The sequence below is a fragment of the Schistocerca piceifrons genome, chromosome 5 (genome assembly GCF_021461385.2).
Source record: "Schistocerca piceifrons isolate TAMUIC-IGC-003096 chromosome 5, iqSchPice1.1, whole genome shotgun sequence".
NCBI classification, from domain to species: Eukaryota; Metazoa; Arthropoda; class Insecta; order Orthoptera; family Acrididae; genus Schistocerca; species Schistocerca piceifrons.
In genome coordinates this window covers 191,216,475-191,240,143 of record NC_060142.1, presented here as the reverse complement: position 1 = coordinate 191,240,143, position 23,669 = coordinate 191,216,475, and the positions used below count along the sequence as shown (strand labels likewise).

General features: G+C 40.4%; 1 protein-coding gene across 1 annotated transcript in view; it reads right to left on the bottom strand.

Annotated features, from left to right (window-relative positions):
• LOC124797998 (cysteine and histidine-rich protein 1 homolog) overlaps positions 1-23,398 on the bottom strand; it is a 53,016-nt gene extending 29,618 nt beyond the window's left edge. The window contains exons 1-3 of the mRNA XM_047261187.1: positions 23,137-23,398; positions 19,914-20,152; positions 1,805-2,016 (exon numbers count right to left, since the gene is read on the bottom strand). Of these exons, the coding sequence (XP_047117143.1) occupies positions 1,805-2,016; positions 19,914-20,152; positions 23,137-23,346 (661 nt within the window). The 5' untranslated portion in view covers positions 23,347-23,398. The remainder of the gene's footprint in view (positions 1-1,804; positions 2,017-19,913; positions 20,153-23,136) is intronic.
• Between the last annotated feature and the right edge of the window lie 271 nt (positions 23,399-23,669).

Genomic DNA, 23,669 nt, shown 5'->3' with positions numbered 1-23,669 from the left:
AGTTTTGCTATTTGGGGAGCAAAGTAACTGATGATGGTTGAAGTAGAGAGGATATAAAATGTAGACTGGTAATGGCAAGAAAAGTGTTTCTGAAGAAGAGAAATTTGTTAACATCGAGTATAGATTTAAGTGCCAGGAAGTCGTTTCTGAAAGTATTTGTATGGAGTGTAGCCATGTATGGAAGTGAAACATGGACGATAAATAGTTTGGACAAAAAGAGAATAGAAGCTTTCGAAATGTGGTGCTACAGAAGAATGCTGAAGATTAGATGGGTAGATCACATAACTAATGAGGAGGTATTGAGTAGAATTGGAGAGAAGAGAAATTTGTGGCACAACTTGACAAGAAGAAGGGACCGGTTGGTAGGACATGTTCTGAGGCATCAGGGGATCACAAATTTAGCATTAGAGGGCAGTGTGGAGGTTAGAAATCGTAGAGGGAGAACAAGAGATGACTACACTAAGTAGATTCAGAAGGATGTAGGTTGCAGTAGGTACTGGGAGATGAAGAAGCTTGCACAGGATAGAGTAGCATGGAGAGCTGCATCAAACCAGTCTCAGGAGTGAAGACACAACAACATTCTTAATTTAAACTTGCTGCTGTGTTGAAATTTGGGGTAACATGATTGTGAATGAACTTGAGATGTCAAAAAAGTTATGCCTAGGTTTACAGCAAATACTACAATACAAATCACTTTACACATGAAATTATTAGATTTGAAAGTCTGGTATGACTGACTTCACAGGTTCACTTTTTGACATCATTATTCAATGTACCAGTTACCTATAATTGATGAATAACATGAAGTTGTTAATTGCTGCTAGTAGTGAAAAACTGCGGTAATAAGAGAAATGTCTCAATGGAAGGGAATTGCTTGTAGAAAACTTATACAGAACTTAATATTCCAATTCATAGCTGTACACTTGTTGTATACTATAACATTGTTTTTTACCTTGCTTGACATTATGCAACCAGGAAAAATATATTTCTCTACCACATCATAGATTCCCTATCAAAATTGTAGCAGGAAATACAATGATGGCTCCTTTCTCTTCATGTATATTTTGACTGCTGTTTGTTTTTTTAACATTGCACAGTAACTGCTTATACTGTGCTCCACTTTTATCAGAGCAATGGCCTGAGCCATCCTACTTAATACAAACAATTCCTTCCAATTCTTTCTTTTTTCTTTCAGTTCATCACCAAAAATGATACTTGCATAGAACCTATCTGTGATCTGCAGTTCTCTCCAACCACCAGTATTTTGTTCATCATATATTACTTCACTGTGCTCACTACTGTAATCATTCACAAGAATCAGCATCATTTTGCCTAGATCATTTTTCCCCCAGCATGTCACATCACTCAAACTATGAAGTTTCTCAATGAGCACACATTGATGTAAACACCACGTCACTGATGACAGTTTTCCAGTCACTGCAAAACAGTAATAAAACTGACATGCTCATGTTAGAAATAAAGCACATCTAGTGGTATTCTCGAAAATCTACGGTAAATAAATGGTACATGAATTCAGTATCACAACAACAAAGTGCTTGCACCATGGTACGAAGATTTTAGGCACGAGAGTTCTAGGGGCAAGAGGGGAATGAGAGGGATGGGGGCGGCGGCAGCTGCAGTAGCAGAACCACATCTGTAAAATTAAGAAGCCCCTCTGGATGGGACATGGGACCGCAGAGCATTAAAGATGCATAGTGCATGACTGACTCCAAAATTTGTTCTACTTATGAACTGATGAATGCTTACACCAATCTGGATACAATATACAAGTTAAATTATGTACCTTGAAAGCTGATTTTTTCGCAGGACAGGAGATCAAAGATACTGTCATACAGTCTTTTCTCTTCCTCACGTTTCTGGTCAATATCTTGGAGGGCGTCCATAACTTCTGCTCCTGAGCGATGTGGGTGAGTGCAAGTCGCCTCATGTGAGCTCTCTTCATGAAATGGACCTCGCCAAGGGCAACCTATGCGACTGTACTTGCAATTTGTGATTCTGAAACAGGCAGATATATCTAACTTTTTCTTTTCAATTATTGACATTTCAAGAGTAATACTGATAAATCAACTGTCACAGAACTTTAAAATACGCAAAATCGAATGATAGGAACACAGATAAAATTATGTTTATGTTCTTGGAAGGAAATAAAATACAAACTGCTAAAATACTGCCTACTGCAACTGATGTACTCCTGAGATCAAATTCCAGCTGGTCATTACATTATAGCATCAACCTAACTTTGTTCTTTATTGTAATAAATAAATACATCACTATCATGTGGTTGGTTTTACAAGCTACTGAATGTGAGTTCCAACTTTAATCTCTCCTAACGATGCAATCGTCTCCTTATCAAAGTTACAGTAAGCAAGGAGAGTTACAGAGGGGCAAATAAAATCTCCAGAATGTAGGCACTCTACAGCAGGGAGTTCATGGTTTTGAAACATCATGGAAGATTAAAACTGTGTTAGATGGGATTCAAACAAAGAAAATTAGCTTTTATGAGCAATGCTCACACTGATCTCAGCAACTGAACTATCTGGACATACTCATGAAACATACTCCCAGTTTTACTTCTGCTGGAGAAGAGGCAATGCCAGAAAAGAAGCTGTGGGGTTGGGTTCTACCTCAATAGCTCAGTTGAGAGCATTACCTGTGAGTCATAGTTTTCCTGGTTGAAGTCTCTGTCTGCACACAGTTTTAATCAGTCAGAAAGTCATAAAAACTCATTGTTGTCTAATCGGCAGGCTTACTTGTCACCCTTGTTGTATGAAACTGATCACAAAATTATTTTTTCAAGACTCTCATGGTAGAAAGACTATGTGATAAACACACTAGAAGCTGAATGTTGTTATGAGAAATGGAAAGATCCACTCCACTATCATATCATGGAGATAGTCCGTGACAACAGCTAGTGACTAACTTGCAAGTTCACTTGAAATCCAAAGATGTTGTTATGCTCTTAGATTAATCAATATATCTGAGAACTAAGTTTCTGGTGTTGCATTAGCATTTCGCTTTGAATATCGGTAAAGTGGAACTACATTTAAAAATGGAAAAAAACACTGCATTGCCAGCAGCCATCCCAGCGAGACCCACTGGGGACTGGCCAGCACCATGAGCTGCATCATCACCAGTGCTGTCACTGTAGCAGTGATGGACAAAATACAGGAAATTCTGGAGATGATCATGAGCATGGTCTGTCCTCAATAAACTGAGGCTAAAGCACATTTACTTGAACAGAAGATGATCAAGAAATGTGACGAGCTGGAATGACAGCATATATACATTAATCTCAGACTGTTCAGGACTCCAGGGAAAAGCAGAAAGAACATAAAGGAGTAGTGATGACTCTTAAATATAGACAACCTTCTACATGAATATTAATCAGTTTTCTGCACACACAGCATCACAACATCTGCTTTCATAAAAGTAACAGATGACCTGAAGCTTACCACGGATAGACAAGAGAACTATCATTTGACTCTTACACTTCAGCAAAGCATTTGACATTGTTGACTTAGAAATTTTATTTGCTACACTTGACAATCTAAATTTCTCTCCCAGTTCAATGCAACAGTTTCACTCATAGCTGACACATCAGTAGCAATGCATCATGTCCAGTACCATAAAGTCAGATTGTTTGGTAAAATACTTAACTTGACAAGCAGTATTTAGTAATACTTTATTCATGGCCATATCATAAAATGAAACTGGTACAGAAGCAAAGAAGAAATTTTATGAAATATTGTAATTATTTAGCTCAAGGCATATGTCCTAAACATTATATCCAAGATAAATAATAATAATTTTAATAAGTAATCTATGTTATGCTGCTAAAGCTTCCATTCAGCCTAACTTTTTTTAATTTTTTTTAAAATTTTAATACGTGGTTTTGTTCTTATACAGCGTGAGACAAATAAAAGTGGCCCAGACGAGTGGATATGACTGGACATGAATGTATGCACATAACCACACCCTGTGGTGTGCACACCACATGTATGTCTGCCACTTGATCCACTCCAGTTCAGAGCATAGTGTGGGCTATGCCAGTATCAGTGGAGCACTCAATGGTACTCACAGTGGAGCAGCAGGTGTTTGTAATGCAAAGTTATGTGGCAACAAAGCCATGGAAATGGTGTGGTCAGTTGTTTGCTGGGAAGTGTAATAGTGTCAAAATGCCAGCAAAGAGTGCCATGCAAAGCTTAGTCCAAAAACAGCTTCAAATAAAATCTGTTTTGAAAAAAAAATCAAAAAACAACCTGAAACATGCCTGCACATTGGACATTGTGGCTGTGGTTTACCAGAAAATGCTTCAGACTCCTACCAAATCAATCTGACACCTGTCGCAAGAGACCGGCATATCACATCTATCATGCAGACGAATACTCCACCTAGACCTGCATGTGCATTCCTACCGTGCATTTGTCATTCATGCATTAAAATCAGCAGATGCTGTTCATTGAAATAACAACGAACGTCTTGGATGTGTATCTATTTTTTATATCTGATAAAGCCTGGTTCCACCTGAGTGGTTACGTCAACTCACAGAATCACAGGTTCTGGGTAGCGGAGAATCCATATAACCTCCACAAAACACCATTGCATAATCAAAGGGTTGGGGTTTGGTGTGCAATGTCTGCACACAGCATTATTGGTCCCATCTTCTTTCACCAGACTCTGATTTTGACGCACTGTCATGGCAAAATTTTGAAACCATTTGTTGCAGCATTAATGGAGGGCGAAAAGCCCTACAGTTACTTCCAACAAAATGGAGCAAATGCCCATACAGCCTGACTGAGTTTTCAGCAGAGGTCATTATGTCGTGGCCTAGCTTGCCACTTAGATGATCTGATCTGTCAGTGTGTTATTACTTTGTGTGGGGAACTCTCATGTCTGAGGTGTATCACAACAATCATCAGTCTTCAAGAACTGCAGCAGAACATTTCTGATGAGACTGCAGCTATTCCAGCCATCCAGCAATGATCTGACTTCAGCAACTTGCTGTCCAGAGGCCAAAATTGCCAAGAGATGAATTGTAGTTACTTTCAACATCTGCTATTGTCAGATTAGTATTATATTTTGTGTCCTCTGCTGTGTCTTTGTACCCTGGAACTCTGTTCTCTGGGCCACTTTTATTTGCCCCACAATGTATTACAAAAATGTAAGTATTCCAGTCATAGTCTAGTGACATTCTATGATAGTACATTACACTTTAAAAAAAAATTACACAAAGCACTGCATGCAGATCCCTGGCTAGTGTAGGCATTAAGCAGGAAACAGGCACATAAAGAAGAACTAGAATATAGTAGTTTAGCCGTTGGTCATAGGATACAGACAAATAGCTAATTAATCAACTGCTCAGTAGCATCCCTATATAGTGGCATTACTTGTTACTGCCAGGGTCCATGTAGAGGAACATCTGGTATGTGGAAAATACCAAAGATGTACATTTTAATTAAATGAAATGGTACAAAATTAATCAAAATTATGAACTTATATATAATATTGTAGTTCTAGTTTAAACCATATTATAAAGGAAATATTTGCTATAAGAATACCATTGAAAAACATTCTTACAACAAAAAGCCATAAAGTTTCAACTATTACCTCAAAAAATAATGTCGGTAATAATTTTTTGTTTGCAGATAGAAGCAGAGTTGCAGTACATTCCAAAATAATGACATTACATTACCTTAGCATGCTGCTAGAGGAGCACAGCCATTGATGAAAGGGAATATGGTGTGGTAACTTGTTTTTGGCAGCAGCAGAAATATTGCAGCTGCATCAGGGCAATCTAGGTCACTTCTTTAGCCAACTGGACTGGCCTGACACAGCTGCAAAATTTCTGATGCTGCCAAAGATGAATTACTGCATGATTCTCCACTTGATCACTGGAGTGTATAATTTTTTTTGGCTCCAATAGCAGTGTGCTAATTACTGTGGTGTGAGGATTATAATATGTACCAGAACTGCAGGCATGTACTGGAAAGCATCCAAAAACTTTAATAACTTTTTTTCTGTTTTTCTTTTCAAATTGAGGTGATAATTAAAACTTCATGATTCCCCTTTGTAAGAGCGTTTCCAAATGTATCATTAAAGTTATCTCTCATAAAAATAATAAAAATAAATGACTGAACATAGTCTCAAACTATGTTACATGAAGGTAATTAAAACTGTGTAGACATGAAATCATCTATGATATTTCTACCTTTACTAATACTGCACCCACTAAGTATTTGCAGAAGTTGTTGATAGCTAGGAATTTATAATCTTGCTTTTGAGGGAATAAATGGTGGCAATGACAAAGGACATTAACGTGTATATGTACTGTAAAAACAGATCATGGAATAGTTCTTTAACCCTGTATGTAAAACTTGGATATTCTGCTGCCAACATCATCTGCGAGGACTGGCCACCAGAGGCCACCTGTGGTGGGTCACATGACCGGTACACATGGCACAGCATCCGCCGCACCACTTACCGGAGCCCTCCTCTTTGTGGATTGTTTCTATGTCTGTGTCTACGTTCTCAGCTGTTGTTCATCTGTATGTAGAAGAAACATTGATTCATTGTGGCCATTCTACTGTTTGTGTCTTACAGTATGATACAACTGGCGAGGAGCATAGTGTTCACTTCCATGTGCTCAGTCTGTCTGTTCCTTTGGTTCTTCTGCCTGCAGAGGCAGTGCTCCAATCTCCCCTTGAGCAGCAGCAGGCTCTTAATGTTGCTATCATGAACTTGTCAGCTACACTGACTATGCAGGCTTCCCTGCCATCAACGTATCTGCTGCCGCTTCCCCCTAACGAAGATGCAGCCAAAGACTGGGAGGAGTACGAAAAGCAGCATCGGCAACACTTCCTCGCTTTTGGTGTCACTGATGCAAATGTGTAAGGCCTTTTTCCTCTCTAGGATTTCTCCTCAGATCCATCAGTTGTTGTGCCAGTTAGTCCCATTCCAGAAATCGGCGTCACTTTTGTTCGATGGAATGGGTATGTTGTTGTCAAATTATCACCATAAACACAAGCATGTCATTGCAGCACACGTTGAGTTCTACTGTTGTCATAAGCAGCCTCACCAGTTCTATTCGGCCTGGGCGCCCAATCTCCGCTGCCTCAGTCACAAATATGAGTTTGTTACCAATTCTTATAACTCATATGCCGATTCTTTGGTCTGTGATACAATCATTCAGTTGGCCCTGGACAAGGAGGTGCATCCATGCACACTACGGTGCATTGGTTGAAGTGTTAAATATTGCTCAATCTTTTGACATCTCTCATACTGCTGGTCATCAGTGGTTTGATTTGATATTGCTGTGATGGCTCCTGTTCCTGGTCATCAGATCTCAGTCAGTTCTTGGGGGCTCAGTCAATGTAGCCGTACAAACGTGGACCTACGTGGGTGTGGTAGTCGTACAAACGTGGCCTCCATTCCCCACTGGACAATGATATGCCAAACGACCACCACAGCAAATGCAACACTCCACACTCCTATCTTACCCATATTGTTTCATGCAAAATGACAGGGACGCGTGCCCTAAGCATTGGGCAACTTGAAACAATTGTAACAAAAAAGGACATATAGAGTCTGCTTGTCATTTCCTGTTCACTTCTGTAGTCATGGACATGGATGTTAACTGTGTGTCTCCAGTGCTTACAAATCATAAATAATTGTTAACTGAACTGAGAGTGATGGACAAAGTGTTCCGACTACAAACGGACACATGCAGAATTGACTTTACTGAAATCACAAACTTACATGAGCTTGGGATCTCCAGCATTGTTGCTGGTTACTCAATGTTTGGTGAGTTACAAAAAGCAGCATATTCCAATTTTGAGGCAATTTATGGCTCCCACTATGTATAAATCTGTGGTTTGTCCTTGACTTTTTTGACGTTGGATGATGCTGGTACCACAAATTTGCTGATGCTGGTACCAGATGATGTCTGGATACTTTCAATGGTTTTGGTTTTTGCATTTCAGATATGGTGCACCTCATTTCAAACCAAGTCCCTTACCAGTAATTAGATTCTCTGTGTTCTCGTGTCTTTTCTCAGATGGGATAGGTTGTGTCACTGATTTAGTAGTGCACATTAACCTGTAACCTTTCAGTGTGTGCCCTATTCCAGTGGCTTTGCATAATCAAGTGAAATCAGAATTGGACACACTGACATTGTTGGGGACCATACAGCCTGTTACAAAAAACACAACTGGTCAGATTTGCCTCTGCATCAACTTTAAAGTTTTAGTTAACAGACAATGTATTGTTGACACCTACCCTTTGCTTTGTCCAGATGAGTTATTGGCTAAACTTACTGCGGGGCCAGTTTTTCTTCAAAACTGATTTATCTGAAACCTATTTACAGGTTCTGGATATAATAGAGGGAAACATTACACGTGGGAAAAATATATCTAAAAACAAAGATGATGTGACTTACCAAATGAAAGCGCTGGCAGGTCGATAGACACACAAACAAACTCAAACATACACACAAAATTCAAACTTTTGCAACCAATGGTTGCTTCATCAGGAAAGAGGGAAAGACGAAAGGATGTGGGTTTTAAGGGAGAGGGTAAGGAGTCATTCCAATCCCGGGAGCGGAAAGACTTACCTTAGGGGGAAAAAAGGACAGGTATACACTCGCACACACACCCATATCCAACCGCACATACACAAACACAAGCAGACATTTGTAAAGGCAAAGAGCTTCGGCCAAAACTCTTTGCCTTTACAAATGTCTGCTTTTGTCTGTGTATGTGCGGTTGGATATGGGTATGTGTGCGAGTGTATACCTGTCCTTTTTTCCCCCTAAAGTAAGTCTTTCCGCTCCCGGGATTGGAATGACTCCTTACCCTCTCCCTTAAAACCCACATCCTTTCGTCTTTCCCTCTCCTTCCCTCTTTCCTGATGAAGCAACCATTGGTTGCGAAAGTTTGAATTTTGTGTGCATGTTTCTATTTACAGGTTCTGTTGGATGAGGTGAGGATTCCAAACAACTCCACGTGAATAACATGATTAACATGCACTTCAGGTTGTACAAATATCAGCGCCTCCCGTTTGTTGTGGCTAGCACCCTCCCAATTTTTCAGCATTTTTGGAGCAACTCACAACACCCGTTCTGGGTTGCATCAACTATCTAGATGACATTGTTGTGATTCATGCATCCACAGGAGAGCATTTATGTAACTTACACTCTCTGTTCAAAGTATTACATACTACAGGGCTGAAATGTAACTTGGCCAAGTCACACTTTTCTCTGCCATCAATTGTGTATTTGAGGTTTGAAGTTCTCAAGACGGCATTCTTTACATTGTCATGTTGCTGCAGTCACAGGTCTGACTCGCACTAAAAATGTCAAAGAACTCTGAGCATTTTAGGTAAACCACCTTTCTTAGTTAAGTACAGGCTGTCACCTGGGATTGTGACTCCGGCTGCCCTACAGCAGGATGCGCTCCATCAGGGGCATTGGGAGGGAGGGGGGCATTGCTTACCAAGTCATTGGCTCTTCAGCACGTATTTTGGCCTGGCATCGACAGTGACACTGTACATCTTGTCGCGGCCTGCTATCAGTGTGCTGCCCAACGTTGGCACTGTGGGTGACACTCTCTCCCTGACTGCACCACATCATCCGTGGGAATACGTGGATGTTGATTTTGCAGGACCCTTCCTAAGTTCTCCAAATTCTTACTGGTTGTTGGTTGTCGATACTTCATTCAATTTCCACATGTTAGAGGCTGTCCTTTGATGTCAGCAGTGGTTATGATTCAGGTCCTCTCTATATTTTTTTTTTCTATTGAAGGAATGCCTTACACACTTGTGACAGACAACAGTCGACAGTTTGTGTCTTAGTTGTTCCACGATTCTTGTCTGCAATTCAAGGTTCAAATGAAGTAGTATGTCGTAGACTCTTCCATCAACAACGCCTTGATGCACTTCTCGAGTTCCTACAGGTTTATGCTGATGGGGATTGAAGCCTGGCTGAGATGCTCCATGGTCACTGGCCATGCACCCTCCTGCAACTGCTCACGTCGCCTCACCAACTCCTGTTGGAGCAACCCTCACCGCACTTAGCTCCTGGCTCCATGGTCTGGGCTTGGAGATTCAGCTGCCAACTGAAGTGGATACCGGCCATGGTCCACAGTTGCTGAGGCATTCCATTTCTGTATGGTGTGCACCAGTGATGGGCAGGTGGCACAACACCATGACCAACTGTGTCCTTGCAACAAGGCAAGGGCCACAAGTCTGCCATCAACGCCTCCACCCTCAGCAACTGTCTGCCCTGCGAGCGTCCCTGCTGTGGGGGTGGACCTGCCCTTCTTGTGTATGTTGCTACATCCTGCCTCTCCTCGAGGGTCCAGCCCCCTGGCACCTGCTGCCAGAACTTCCTGCGATGCTTCGCTGCTACCAGTGATTCTGCTGCCAGCTGGGTCAGTGCCTTTGGGTCCCTGAACACCAGTGGCCTCGACCGAGTGGCTGGCGCCTTCACTGTCAGCACAGTACCACCATGTCAAGGAACTGGACATCAAGATACTACCAGTGCTCTTGTTACCAGTCCTCTTTTAAGGTACTTCATGGGGGAGTGGCCAGCATGTGTGTCCACAGACACTTCAGCCCGTACTCCCTGCTTATGTCCCGGAATCTCCTCCTGCCACTGCTGTCATCGCCTCCAGCGTCTGCCGCACAGACTATGGATGTTTCAACAGTCTTTCCGACACCCGAAACAGCAGTGTGCCATTTCTGCACTGTGGAGGGGGATGGGAAGGCGGGGTGCTATAACCCTGCATGTAATACATGATACTCAGATATACAGCATGGCACCAGGTTGCCGATACGCTAGTATCTGAATATTCTGCAAATGGTATCTGCACGGGCCAGTGACCAGGGGCCACCTGCGTTGGGCCACATGACTTCTGTATATGATACGGCACCCGCCACACAGTCTACCAGATCCCTCCTCTTTAAAAGTGCAGTGCAGCAGGCACTTGCTCACATATTGTGTTCCTACTTACTGCCAGCAACTGCTTGTATTAATACACGGTTTGTTTCTATGCTTGTGTTTATGTTCTCAACTGTTGCTCGCTTGTATGTGGATGAAGAATAAACTTTGGTTCATTGTTCCCATGCTGCTGTTTGTATCCTACAGTAAGATATGAATGCTAAGTTCTTTAACAGATCTTTTCAGAACATTCAAAGATTAACACCACTTTTGTATTCTGAAACTGTCAACCATGTAAACAGGTAGTTCCAGAGGGAATTTCTTAACCCATTAGAGAATGCAAATACGCAAAAAACGTACATTTATTCATGTCTAAATCAATATGTCATTTCACACACTTTGATATAAAGATGATATCATGCAGCAGTTTATAAACTGTAATGCAATCTACCCCAACTCTGAAAATCACTGCTCCTGGAGGTGAAGTGTAGCATTCTTTTAATGTGATATGATATCTACATTTACACCTGTTCTCAGCAGAAATGTGTGGCAAATAGTTTGTTCCACTGTACTAGTTACTAGGGCTTTTTCCACATGAAGTGTGGGAAAAATGATTGCTTCAACACCTTTGTGTGTATTGTAATTAGTTTAATATTGTGTTTGCAATCCCTGTGAGAGCAATACTCGGGGGAGGGGGGGGGGGGGGGGTTCCTAGTAGATTAATGGATCCATCTTCAAATTGTGCAAGTAGGTTTTCATGGGATAGTTTGCATCTGTCTTCAAGTGATCTTTGTGACACTCTCCCATGGGGTCAAACACACCTGTACTCATTTATGCTACCCTTCACATCCATTCAATTATCGGCTTATTTGGTACAGATAACATCAATATCTCCTGTTAGTCTTATCTGGTACAGATAAAATACAGTTGGGCAATATTCTAGGATGGGTCACACAATTGTTTTGTAAGAAATTTATTTTGTAGACTGATTGCATTTCCCTTGTATTCTACCAATTATAGGCAGTCTGCCACCTGCTTTACCCACTACTGAGAATGAGTGATTGTTTCATTTTATACCCCTACAAACTGACCCAAGTATTTATATGAGTTGACAGAGTCCCACTGTGACTCAGTGACACTTTAATTTTGTTTTTGTGCACAAGTTTACATTTAATTTCAGAATATTTAAAGCGAGTTGCCAATTTTTGCATCACTTTGATTATTATCAAGATCTGACAGAATATCTGTGGAGCTCTTCTCATGCAGCACTTCATTAAATATAACTGCAACATGTGCGGAAAGTCAGAGGTTACTATTATTGTTTGCAGGGTCCTTAATATGCAACATGAACAGCAAGGGCCCCCAACAAACTTCCCTGGGACACATCTGAAATTAACTCTACATCTGTCGATGACTTTCCATCCAAGATAACATGCTGTGTCTCACCCACCACGAAATCCTCAGTCTTGTCACAAATATCATTTGATACCACATTTGAACATAATTTTGATAATAAGTGTATGTGTGGCACCAAGTGAAATGCCTTTTGATCCATGATTTTCAGGGTGAGAAATGCATGACTTGTGCTTCACATGATTGATGTTTTCAGAATCTGTGGTGATTGGCATGGAAGAGGTCATTGTGTTTGAGATACCCCATTACATTTGAGGTCAGAATAAGTTTCAAGATACTACAACAGATGAATACCAAAGATACTGGATAGAAGTTATGTGGATCTTCCACTGCCCTTTTGTAGAAGAGTGTGATCTGTGCTTTCTTCCAACAACTGGGCATAGGTTTCTATTTAAAAGATCTGTGGTATATTATGGTTACAAGAGGTGCTAACTTGGTTGCTGATCTGTTACATTATCTGATAGGTTAACTTTAACTGTTTCTCAATACCACTGACACTAATATCCATTTGAGTCAATTGTGGAGTGGTCCGAGAATTGAAATGGGACATCACTCCTGGGTTTTCCTTTGTGAAGGCACATTTGAAAATGAAGTTAAGCATGTCTGCTTCTGCTCTGCTATCCTCCATTTCATTTCAGTTCCTTTCTCACCCTCAACTGTCTGGCCACTAACTTTGGTGGACTAATAGCTTTTACATACGACCTAATTTCTTTGGATTTCGTGGAAGATAATTTGATACATTTTGCTAAAGTAGTCACTGAAGGCTTCAAGCACTGTCATATGGACGGCTAAATGTGTTTCATTCTGCACCTCTCTATTTATAAGCTTATCCTGTGTTTTACACTTTTTATTCAGCAGTCTTAGTTTCTTTAGAAATTACTTTGCAGTGGCTGTATACCATGGACGATTCTTCCCATCAAATTGTTCTCATAGGTCCATATCTGCCCACTGCAGGGTCAACTTTTCTTTTAAACTTGAGCCATAGTTCCCGTATCTGCTCCTATCCAGATCTAAAAATTGGTCGTATCACACTTTCTTGGGGTACTGCTGAATTTACCTTTCGTCTGTCCATTTTGCTCTGTTAAGAGCGATTGTTGAGTTTTTTCTTGCAGCCAGTTGAAAATCTGGTCCGACACTCTGTAAGTTCGTTTATTTTTTCTTACTAAACAGCAGTGCAGGACTGTGTCAAATGCCTTCCTGAAGTCTAGGAATATGCTATCAACCTGAATCTATGTTGACTTTACAGAAGAGAATGTTGTTCTCCAAAAATGTCACAATACACGAGCAAAACACATATCCGTAGTTCTACAACAGATTGGAGTCAGTGATGTAGACCTACAATTATGTGCATGGATTCCATATTTCTAGTTTTCCAAAAGGCTTTTGACAATGTACCACAGAATCAGCTTGTAGTAAAATTGCATGCTTATGGAATATCATCTCAGTTATGTGACTGGATTCGTGATTTCCTGTCAGAGGGGTCGCAGTTCAAATTAACTGAAGGAAAGTCATTGAGTAAAACAGAAGCAATTTCTGGCATTCCACAAGATACTGTTATAGACCACCCACTCTATATAAACGATTTAGCAGACAATCTGAGCATACCTATGATGTTGTTTACAGATGATGCTGTCATTTATCGTCTAGTAGAATCATCATAAGAGCCAAACAAGTGGCAAAACAAATATCTGAGTGGTGTGAAAATTATCAACTGGCCCTAAATAATGAAAAGGAATACTCATCCACATTAGTGCTAAAAGGAATCTGTTAAACTTTGGTTACATGACAAATCAGTCAAACCTAAAGGCCGTAAATTCAACCAAATACCTAGGAATTACAATTACGAACAATTTAAATTGGAAAGAACACACAGAAAATGTTGTGGGTAAGGCAAACCAAAGACTGTGTTTTATTGGCAGCACACTTAGAAAATGTATCACATCTACTAAAGAGACCACCTACACTACATTTGTCTGTGCTCTTTTGGAGTACTGCTGCGTGGTCTGGGATCCCTACCAGATAGGATTAACAGAGCACAATGAGAAAGTTCAAAGAAGAGCAGCATGTTTTCTATTATCTCAAAACAGGAGAGAGTGTCATGGACATGATACAGGATTTGGGGGTGGACAACATTAAAACAAAGGTGTTTTTCGCTGCAGAGGAATCTTTTCACGAAGTTTCAATCGTCAACTTTCTCCTCCAAGTAGGAAAATATATTGACGCCAACCTACATAGGGAGAAACGATCATCACAATAAAATAAGGGAAATCAGAGCTCACATGGAAAGATATAGGTGTTCGCTTTTCCTGTATGCTGTTTGAGATTGGAATAACACAGAATTATTGTGAAGACACTTAGACGAACCCTCTGTCAGGCATTTAAGTGTGATTTGCAGACTATCCATGTCAATGTAGATCTATCGTTCAACTCTTCTTGACAATGGGAATGACCTGCACACGGCTCCAATGGTATACAATAAACTACTGCTAGTAGAGAAGCAAGTTCTTTTGCACAGAGTCTTACAGGTATCTCATCTGGTGCCAACACCTTTCCAACATTAAGTTTATTTTGTTTTGTTTTACAGTGCAAAAACTGCTTCCATCATTCATGCCCATGTCACAACAGCAGAACACGAAGAAGAAAAAGGGGTTAAAAACAATTACACATTAAGCCCATTCGACGGAAGGGAAGACAACTAAAATAATGGACTTCGAGAAAGGTCCCTAAAATATTCTAAATAGGCAACAGAGGTTCTGAACTAAAGATTAAATGCCATTCGCCTTATTGCCAAGTTGAATAAAAAGTTAAATGTGGTAAACAGCCTGGTGTGTAGTTCGCTAAAACATCCGATAACTCAGACGATAAACATAAATTAGAATGTAAATGGTTAAAAAAAGAAGATTCTGTCAGGAAATTGCGAATGACCAATGGTTGAGGACAATGAACACAAAGTGGTGGGGCCACCACTTAACAAATGGCGATGACTAAAACAACTGTGACCAACAGCCAACCAACCTAAATCATTTCTTCACAGTGAGACTGCTGAGAGGAGGTCACCCAAGCTGCGGGAGAGGTTTTATTGCCAGAACTTGTTCCCATTAAGGAAAGACCAATGGTGATGCCAAAGTGACACCACTTGCTGATAGACAGCGACAAAGAGATCATTAGAGGGAATGAAAGAACTAGTGGACCAATGTAGGAGGGCAGCAGCCTTAGCAGCACATCAGCAGCCTTGTTTCTTGTCAGACTGTTGTGACAAGGGACTCATGTAAACATCACTGTGGCTTCATCAAGAGTAAGCAAGTGAAAGCTTTCCTGGACACATTGCACAAAGGGATGGATGGTGTACAACTCACAGAGGCTCTAAAGAGCACAGAGAGAGAGTTGGAGCAAATGACACAATTGAAAAGCCTGTGTCACCGGATGTACTGCATGGCCTGATACAGGGCGAAGAGCTCCACTGTAAACACTGAGCGGTGTTCCAGGAGCCTATACCGAAAATCATTGGTGCCAATGACGAAGGCACACCCGACACCAGGGTCCATCCCAGAGCCATCAGTGTACACAAATGTACTATTGTGAAGTTCCATGTAAAGGTAGAGAAACATACAGCAATAGAGCGAGCCTGGAGAAGTTTCCATAGGAAGTGAATGAAGTCCAATGTGAACAGAGGCCGGCGCACAAAGCCAAGATGGTGAAGGGTTCACACCCATAGGGAAAGTGGCAGGTAGCGTTAAGTCACTGTAGCAACAGCTAAAAGCAAACACCAGAATGTAACAGAGAAGAGCAATGCACCCCATACTGGTGATCAAAGAAGTCATCGAAGGAGGAGGTATAGGATGGGTGGCCAGATGGCAGACAAACAGCTTGTGAATCTACTGAGGAGAAAAGCACGGTGCTATGACAGCGGTAGTTTGGCAGCTTCTGCATACAGGCTCTCACCGGGCTAGTGTAAAAGGTGCCAGTGGCCAAACGGATGCGGAGACGATGGGAAAGCTGGACAAAGCTGGGTAGTGCAGAAAGAGAAGTCCAAATGGGAATAGGTATGTGTGGAGTCTGAAAGAACGTGGGTGCTCCCTTGTTAAGGCAGAGGAGGTTAAGTTGACTGAGAAGTTTAGCCAAGAGGACGCCTCTCGGACAGGTTCTGGGAGAACCCCAAAGGGGATGGTGCACCTTAGTCACCGAGCAGCAGAATGGGGTGAGGGAGTCGCCCAATAATCTAGAGGAAGTCTGCCCTGGTGACACCGAATGACGGAGGAATGCACATGTTACAAAGGGAAAAGGTGAAGCGAGGAAGGAAAATGTAGACTGCAACAGTTTGAAGCTGGGTAGTTAGGGAGATGGTTTGATTATGAATGTCATCCCCGATGAGCAGCATGACTCCCCCATGAGATGGAATGCCGTCCTCAGGGGGAAGGTCAAAGCGGATCAGAAAAAAACGCGAGAGGTCAAAGCAGTCATGAGGATGCAATTTTGTTTCCTGAGAGTACAGAACAAGTGGACGCTGTGAGTCCAACAGCAGCCATAATTCGTCCTTTTTGGATCTAAGACCGCGAATGTTCCATTGGAGGAGAGTGATGATGAGGAAATGTGGTGCCGAATTTGAGGTCGCTTGTCTGCGTGGCCATCATTGAGCAAGATGTAGCAAGAACAGTACTGTAACTGCTGGATGATAGAACATAAGGTTTCAGAATAGGCAACAACTTGCGAGCGACAGGGTAAGGCACTTTTTCCTTCACCTGGATCTCCTGGATGGCCCGCTCATCGATATATACAGGACAATCTTGGGAGAAAGCTGCATGGTCGCCATTGCAATTGATGCAGTGGGGGGGAAGAGGTGGACAATCATCCTCGTGAGCATGCCTACCATGGGTTACACACTTGGCCAGGTGTTGACAGAATATTTGAGTATGGTTGTAACAATGACACTGGTAGCAGTGCATCGGGTTAGGAATGTATGGTCGGACTGTGATAACTTCATAGCTTGCTTTGATCTTCGACAGAAGCACTACTCTGTCAAACATCAGAAAAAGAGTGCATGCAGGCACAAAGGACGCATCTATCTTTTTCATCACCCAATGGACTGCAATGACACCCTGATCAGAGAGGTACGTTTGGATTTCTGCTTCTGTAAGACCATCGAGCAGCCTAGTGTGAATAACACTATGCCAAGAATTCAGCGAATGATGGGCCTCAACATGAACCAGGTAGCAGTGGAGAAGCGAAGCTGCAAGCAATTGTTATGCCTGAGAATCAGAAGTCGTCTCCAAAAGAAAAGTGGTACTGTGTAAATGAGAGCAGGATTTCACAGGGGCGGCAACTGCACAAACACCTTTCTGAATAATGAAGGGATTTACTATTGCAAAAGACTGATGACTGACTGTCTTCAGTGCATGAAATCATGAGGAACTGTGGTGCAGCTAGGAGGGTCTTTCAGTTATGAGCTTCATTCCATTTGCATTTGGCAAACATTGACTGTGAAGATGATGATTGGCTCAATGCAAGAAAATCCCCTATGATTGCCAGCATCTCCAATGCCGTGCTCCTTCCAACTGGGGCCCACCAGCCTTAGGTGATTGTTCACACTTCAGGTCACACCTCCTGAACTCCTAACAGAGGGACCAATCGGCAATTTGGGATGGTAGCAGCTCAAGCAGTCACCCCTCCCTGGGCTAGGGCTGTACCATTGGGTACGTGCAAACCCTACCTGTCAACCAGGGGCTGGGAATTATGCGTTACCCAGCACCTGTTAAAAAAAAAACAAAACAGATGCATGGCTGGTCTTCAGGAGCACACAGGGAGGAAGAAGAAAACAAGGAACCTAAAACACTGAAGCAGAGGAAGGATAGGAGAAGGTGAACAAAGAAAGAAAAAATGAACTAAAAACAGTGGAGAGACTGTTCTGATGTCTGATGATGGGCGCTCGTGGTAGCCAAGCACGGACCCTCCAAAGAGCGAGCTTCCTGAGGGGAGTGGGGGGGGGGGGGGGGGGGGGGGGGGGGGGGCTACGATTGAAAGGAGGGAGCATATTATGAACTTCCACAGTGAAACAATTTTTCAGAATACCAAATTCAGTATTTTAGCCTTCTCTCTGTCACCCTCCATTTTGGTTCCAGTAGGGCCCTGACTGGCTGAACAGATAATTTCTAACTGCTTACTGATTTTACTGAAGACAAAAACCTCTTATGGTTTTCTGTCAGATTGGTAGACAAATTTTTTTTACTTTCAAAGTCACTGAATGCTTCCATCATTGTTCTCCTTATATTCATTTTCACTTCGCTCAGCTGTCTTTGTTTGTCATCTAGATTTTGACTCTTGAATCTCTGATGAAGTTCTCATTGTTCACATAGCAGTTTTCTGACATGGTTATTAAGCTATGGTGCTTGGAATATATTTGTCTAAGGCATACTGAATGATGCTTTTTCAGTATTTTTATATTTTTGCTCTACATATTTGTCCTCAGCACTAAATATCTGATAATGCAGGTACTCCCGTCACTCTTGCAAAGCAAGAATTTCTTTCTAACTTTCTTAACATCCTTTGTAATACACATAGTCATATATACTGTCATTGCCCTATAATCAGTGATACCCTCCTCGACATTAACTGATTGAAAAAGTTCATGTCTCTTTGTTGCCAGGAGGTTCAAGGTGTTACCTTCACCAGCTGGTTCTCCATCTGCTCAAAGTTACATTCAGGATCATTCTGTCTGGCAACAGTTTTGATTGCATGACTCTCCCATTCTATACTTGCAGGTATGAAATATTGTCAATGAAAGAAAGTAATGTCAGTTTTTTTAGAGTGTAATTCTTAATGGAGTTTCCTTTGTGCTCAACTTCCCTTTTCATCTAGGTTCTTGTTATATGTCCCCTAACTTATTCTATGGCATGGACAGAGAACCCATGGCTCCGAATGTTATGCCTTTCTTAATGTGCTCTCTGCGTGTTTCTATATGGAGTCAACCTATAATATTAAATCATTTTATGGATGTTGCAATTGTAATATAATTTACAACAGGAGCACTTCTACTTACTTTACAAGAACAATCTCCACATTTACAGAATCTTTTACAGTTAATGTTCAGTTACATACATGCTGGTATTAGTAACAATTATTTTATAAAAAAGTTTTGTGACTTGCAAAAGCAGTGAGACAAAGTATTTTTTTAATTCTCCCTCCCTTCGCCTCCCCCCCCCCCCCCCCCCCCCCCCACCCTTTATGAAGTAAATGTGCAGACCTCTTAGTGTGGCAACCTTAAAAGCAACTAACATGTGGCCAGTATACAAATATCTTCACACAGTTTGGTAATACCTACTTTAAAACACATGGAATAGATTTTTTCCAAATGATACAAGCAAGTAATTAAAATACTGCCAGATAATAGCACAGCATGACACACTGATGGGCGAGTGCAATAGATAGCAATTTTATGGGAACATTACACTCCAGGGCAGTATATAAAACTTTTAACTGAAATATAAATGCAATGTAACACCCAAACAAATTATTTAACTTAAAAATTTACATAATAATTTCTAATGTTCACCTTTCTTCGCAGAGTGACTCTTCATGCCTCTCCAGAGTATTTCGAGGAAATTCTTTACCACAAAACTGGCATTCTGAAGGTAATTCACTAACAGCTTTTTCAACGGCTAAATTACGTGAAGCCGATGTTTTACTTATTTCAATTCTACAATTGGGACATGTAGCAATTTCATCTCTTAACCTTGCATCTGCCAGAACATGGGTGAAGCACCCTGCACACATCAGGTGACCATTTGTACACTGAAAAAATTACAATAATACAAATTACAGATTTTCCTTTGCACCTACTTGACATGATACCATTACATTCCACAACAATAAAATAATGATAACTTTAAGTATCACTACTGTACTGCAACATTTCAAATATATTCATTAGTGAAAAGAAAAGGTGTGATCTAAAATATGTATCTTGTAAACTAGTTTTTTGATTTCTTGACTTCGGGAAAATACAATACTATAAATGAAAGGTTGTCTGCAACACATACAGACAGGAGGAGGAGGAGGAGGATGATGAGGAGGAGGAGGATGATGATGATGATGATGGTGTTAGTGTTTAACATCCCATTGACAATGAGGTAATTAGAAATGGAACACAAGCTTGGACTGGAGGAGGATGGAGAAGGAAAGTGGCCATGCCCATTTGAAGGAACTCTCCTGACATATGCCTTAGGTGATTTAGGGAAATCAGAGAAAACCTAAATCAGGATGGCTGGACACAGATTTGAACTTTTGTCGTCCTGAATGCACATCCTGTGGGCTAACCACCGTGCTACCCTGTTCAATAACACTTACAAAGTAAGTAATTACACAGTAGTTATATATAGGGAAAAACCCATAAAAATTAAGCATTTAATAAGTGGAGAAAATGAGGCTGGGGGATATTTAGGTGTACCTCAAGAAACTGTACTCGGTCCATTTACGTTCAACCTACTTATAAACAATATTGAAGTTAGTTTGGAGGATAAAAAAAAATACTGTATGCTGATGACATGACATTAGTTAATGTAACAGAAAATCTGAAAAGAAGCATGCTTATGTCAACAAATAACGCAATACAGTGGTTCATACAGAATGGTGTTCATGAATACAGAAAAGACAGAGACATATTCATACGTAAAACAAGACTGGAAGAAGTTACCTCTATTAACTTTTGGGAATTGCAGTTGACAGTAAGCTCCAGTGGAGGCAACATACAGACAATATCTGTTGTAAATTAAGCACCATAATATTTATTATGAAACAGCTTGCACACTTATGCTAACAAACAATATCGATGTACAGTATAACATAGTCTACTTGAACCATATTTACACACAGAATGGAATAACTGTTTGGTGAAACTTCAGCAGCAACAATAAAGGACAACCCTGAATACAACACAAGATGACACAAACAGAAATACCTTCCCTAATTTAAAAATACTGACACTTCCATACATTAATCAAAGGCAATATATTAGGCCTACTAGAAAAAAATCAGATGTTGATTCATATCACATAATAAATAAAGACTGGCTGAGAAGTATATCACACAGACTGACAGCTGCTGAGAAAGGTCATTGATACTCACCGGTGTAAACTGATAAAGTGTCTTCCTTTCTGACAAAATCCTTTCACTGTTGAAAGGGAAGGGGAAACTGAACACACATTTCTTGTTTAGTCAGCCAATTAACTGTGTTATTGTCAGTTTTCACATCATGGGACCATACAGACTCAAACATCACAATTTCTTTGTGTTCATGGAAAAAAAAAGAGGGTGGGGCCACACTTTCACAATTCCATAGCACATTTCTCCCTCACAGCATGTAACAATTTTTTCCACATTAATGATTGCCACGAATGCAAACTTATTTATATTATTCTATTATAAAGACAATAGACCATTTACTGCTGGTAAGCTGCCAAAAAATGCGTCCTAAAAACACTATTGCTGAATTTGCACAATCTGTTATTGTGTGTTGTCTATTCTACCATTTAACAGATTTCTGCAATCATCAAAGCTCTGTTCATAACATGTGTACTATTCCGCAGATTTACCTTATGTCATGGATATTATTAATAAAAATCAGCAATATCAAAATACTTAATGAACTTTAATTATGATCCACTTATTGTTGGGGTGATTGGACTATGTTCTGCATTTATCAGTTATGTTACGGAGAGAAACTTCACTTACAAACAATCCGGGTAATTTACTATGACTTTAAAAAATACTTGACACAAAATAAATTACACCTAACAAAATATATTTTGACACTTTACTTCTATACTTATTGAATGTTTGGGAAATTAAAGATGTATACTTATTACCCATTATTAGAGTACAATTTCATTTTAATACTAGTACAAAGTTACACTGTCATTAACTTATGACCAATCTTAAAAGAGTATTGTAGTCGTCCTACAGCTAACGGGCAGAGAAACTTGGCCGTTCCAGGAGGAAATCTTATGTTAATAAGAAGTAAAAACAACAGTGTTAATTCAATATTGCAGGTTTACTTTGACATATCTAGATACTGTTCAATTGATCACAATCCCCCAGAAGACCTCTTCATACCAAATGCAACTAATGAATAACCACAAGCCTAGAAGAGCGTGGGCAGGTAGGAAGAAAATTGAAATGCGAACTAGAAAATATAGAGCTAATAGGCTGTTACTTTTAGTATAAAATAATGGAAGAAGGGGGTTATCCTGACTGGTAAAAAGTTACCCTGACTGACTAACATTTTCTACCTTTAATGATGACATATAATTGCATTGTTTGTCAATGATGCGTGCATTTTTTAGTACTGATTTATGGCATATTATATTTTCACCCTCTAATTACACTACTTTATAATGAAGACTTCCACTACGAATAAAAAATTGTTCTTATGAACTTACAAACAAATTGTAAAAAATATTTTTTTTAATTACACTTGGCCAATTATTACTCCGCGGGACGAGCAACTGAATCGGCTCATATTATTACTAACGTAAACTAACGATATGAAGCACTTCTGGTGAAGGCAACACGCATTACCGCAATATATATATATATATATATACACACACAAGGTAATAAAAAAGGGAAACGCAGTCGAATCTCATAACAAATGCACTTAAACACAGTTTTCTATGCTAAATTCGGACATATTTGAAAACTGTACTGTAATTCATGGGCATAAAACAACAATTACTGTTCCAAAATATTTCTGACAATCAGCTGATCTTCAAACAGACCTGATAAACTGCTGCCTTTGGGAGGTCCAAACAAACTGCGCAGCATAGAATACCCCCAAGTCTTTGTTCTAACTTCTCAGGGTTTCCATCAGTTCGTTTTAGTACTTTCCTTCTCTTACTTTCTGGCTCAGCAAACTCATCTGTTTTATCTTCAACTTCTTGTATTTCCTGATGATCGCTGCTAGACGATGCAGCTTCAGCGTCCGCCATTTTGTTTGTTGTTGTGGCGCAAAACCACCCCGTCCGCACAATAGAGAGTCACGTGACAAACAGCTGCAAGAAATCCAACCAGGAATGGCAATGACCTTCTGCGCAAAACTGGAAGCCATTTGTCAATATTTTTATTTACTGATGACAACGCGAAGTCCTAGTGTTTCACTGAAACATAATTATAAACGAAATCTATCACTGTGTATTAAAAGTAAAAACAGGATGCGAGACTATTGCCTAAAAAGACACGCCCTTCAATAACTTGCAAAAGGCGGAAAATTTGAAACATATTCGGGAAATTTGTTCCAGACAATATATTATTC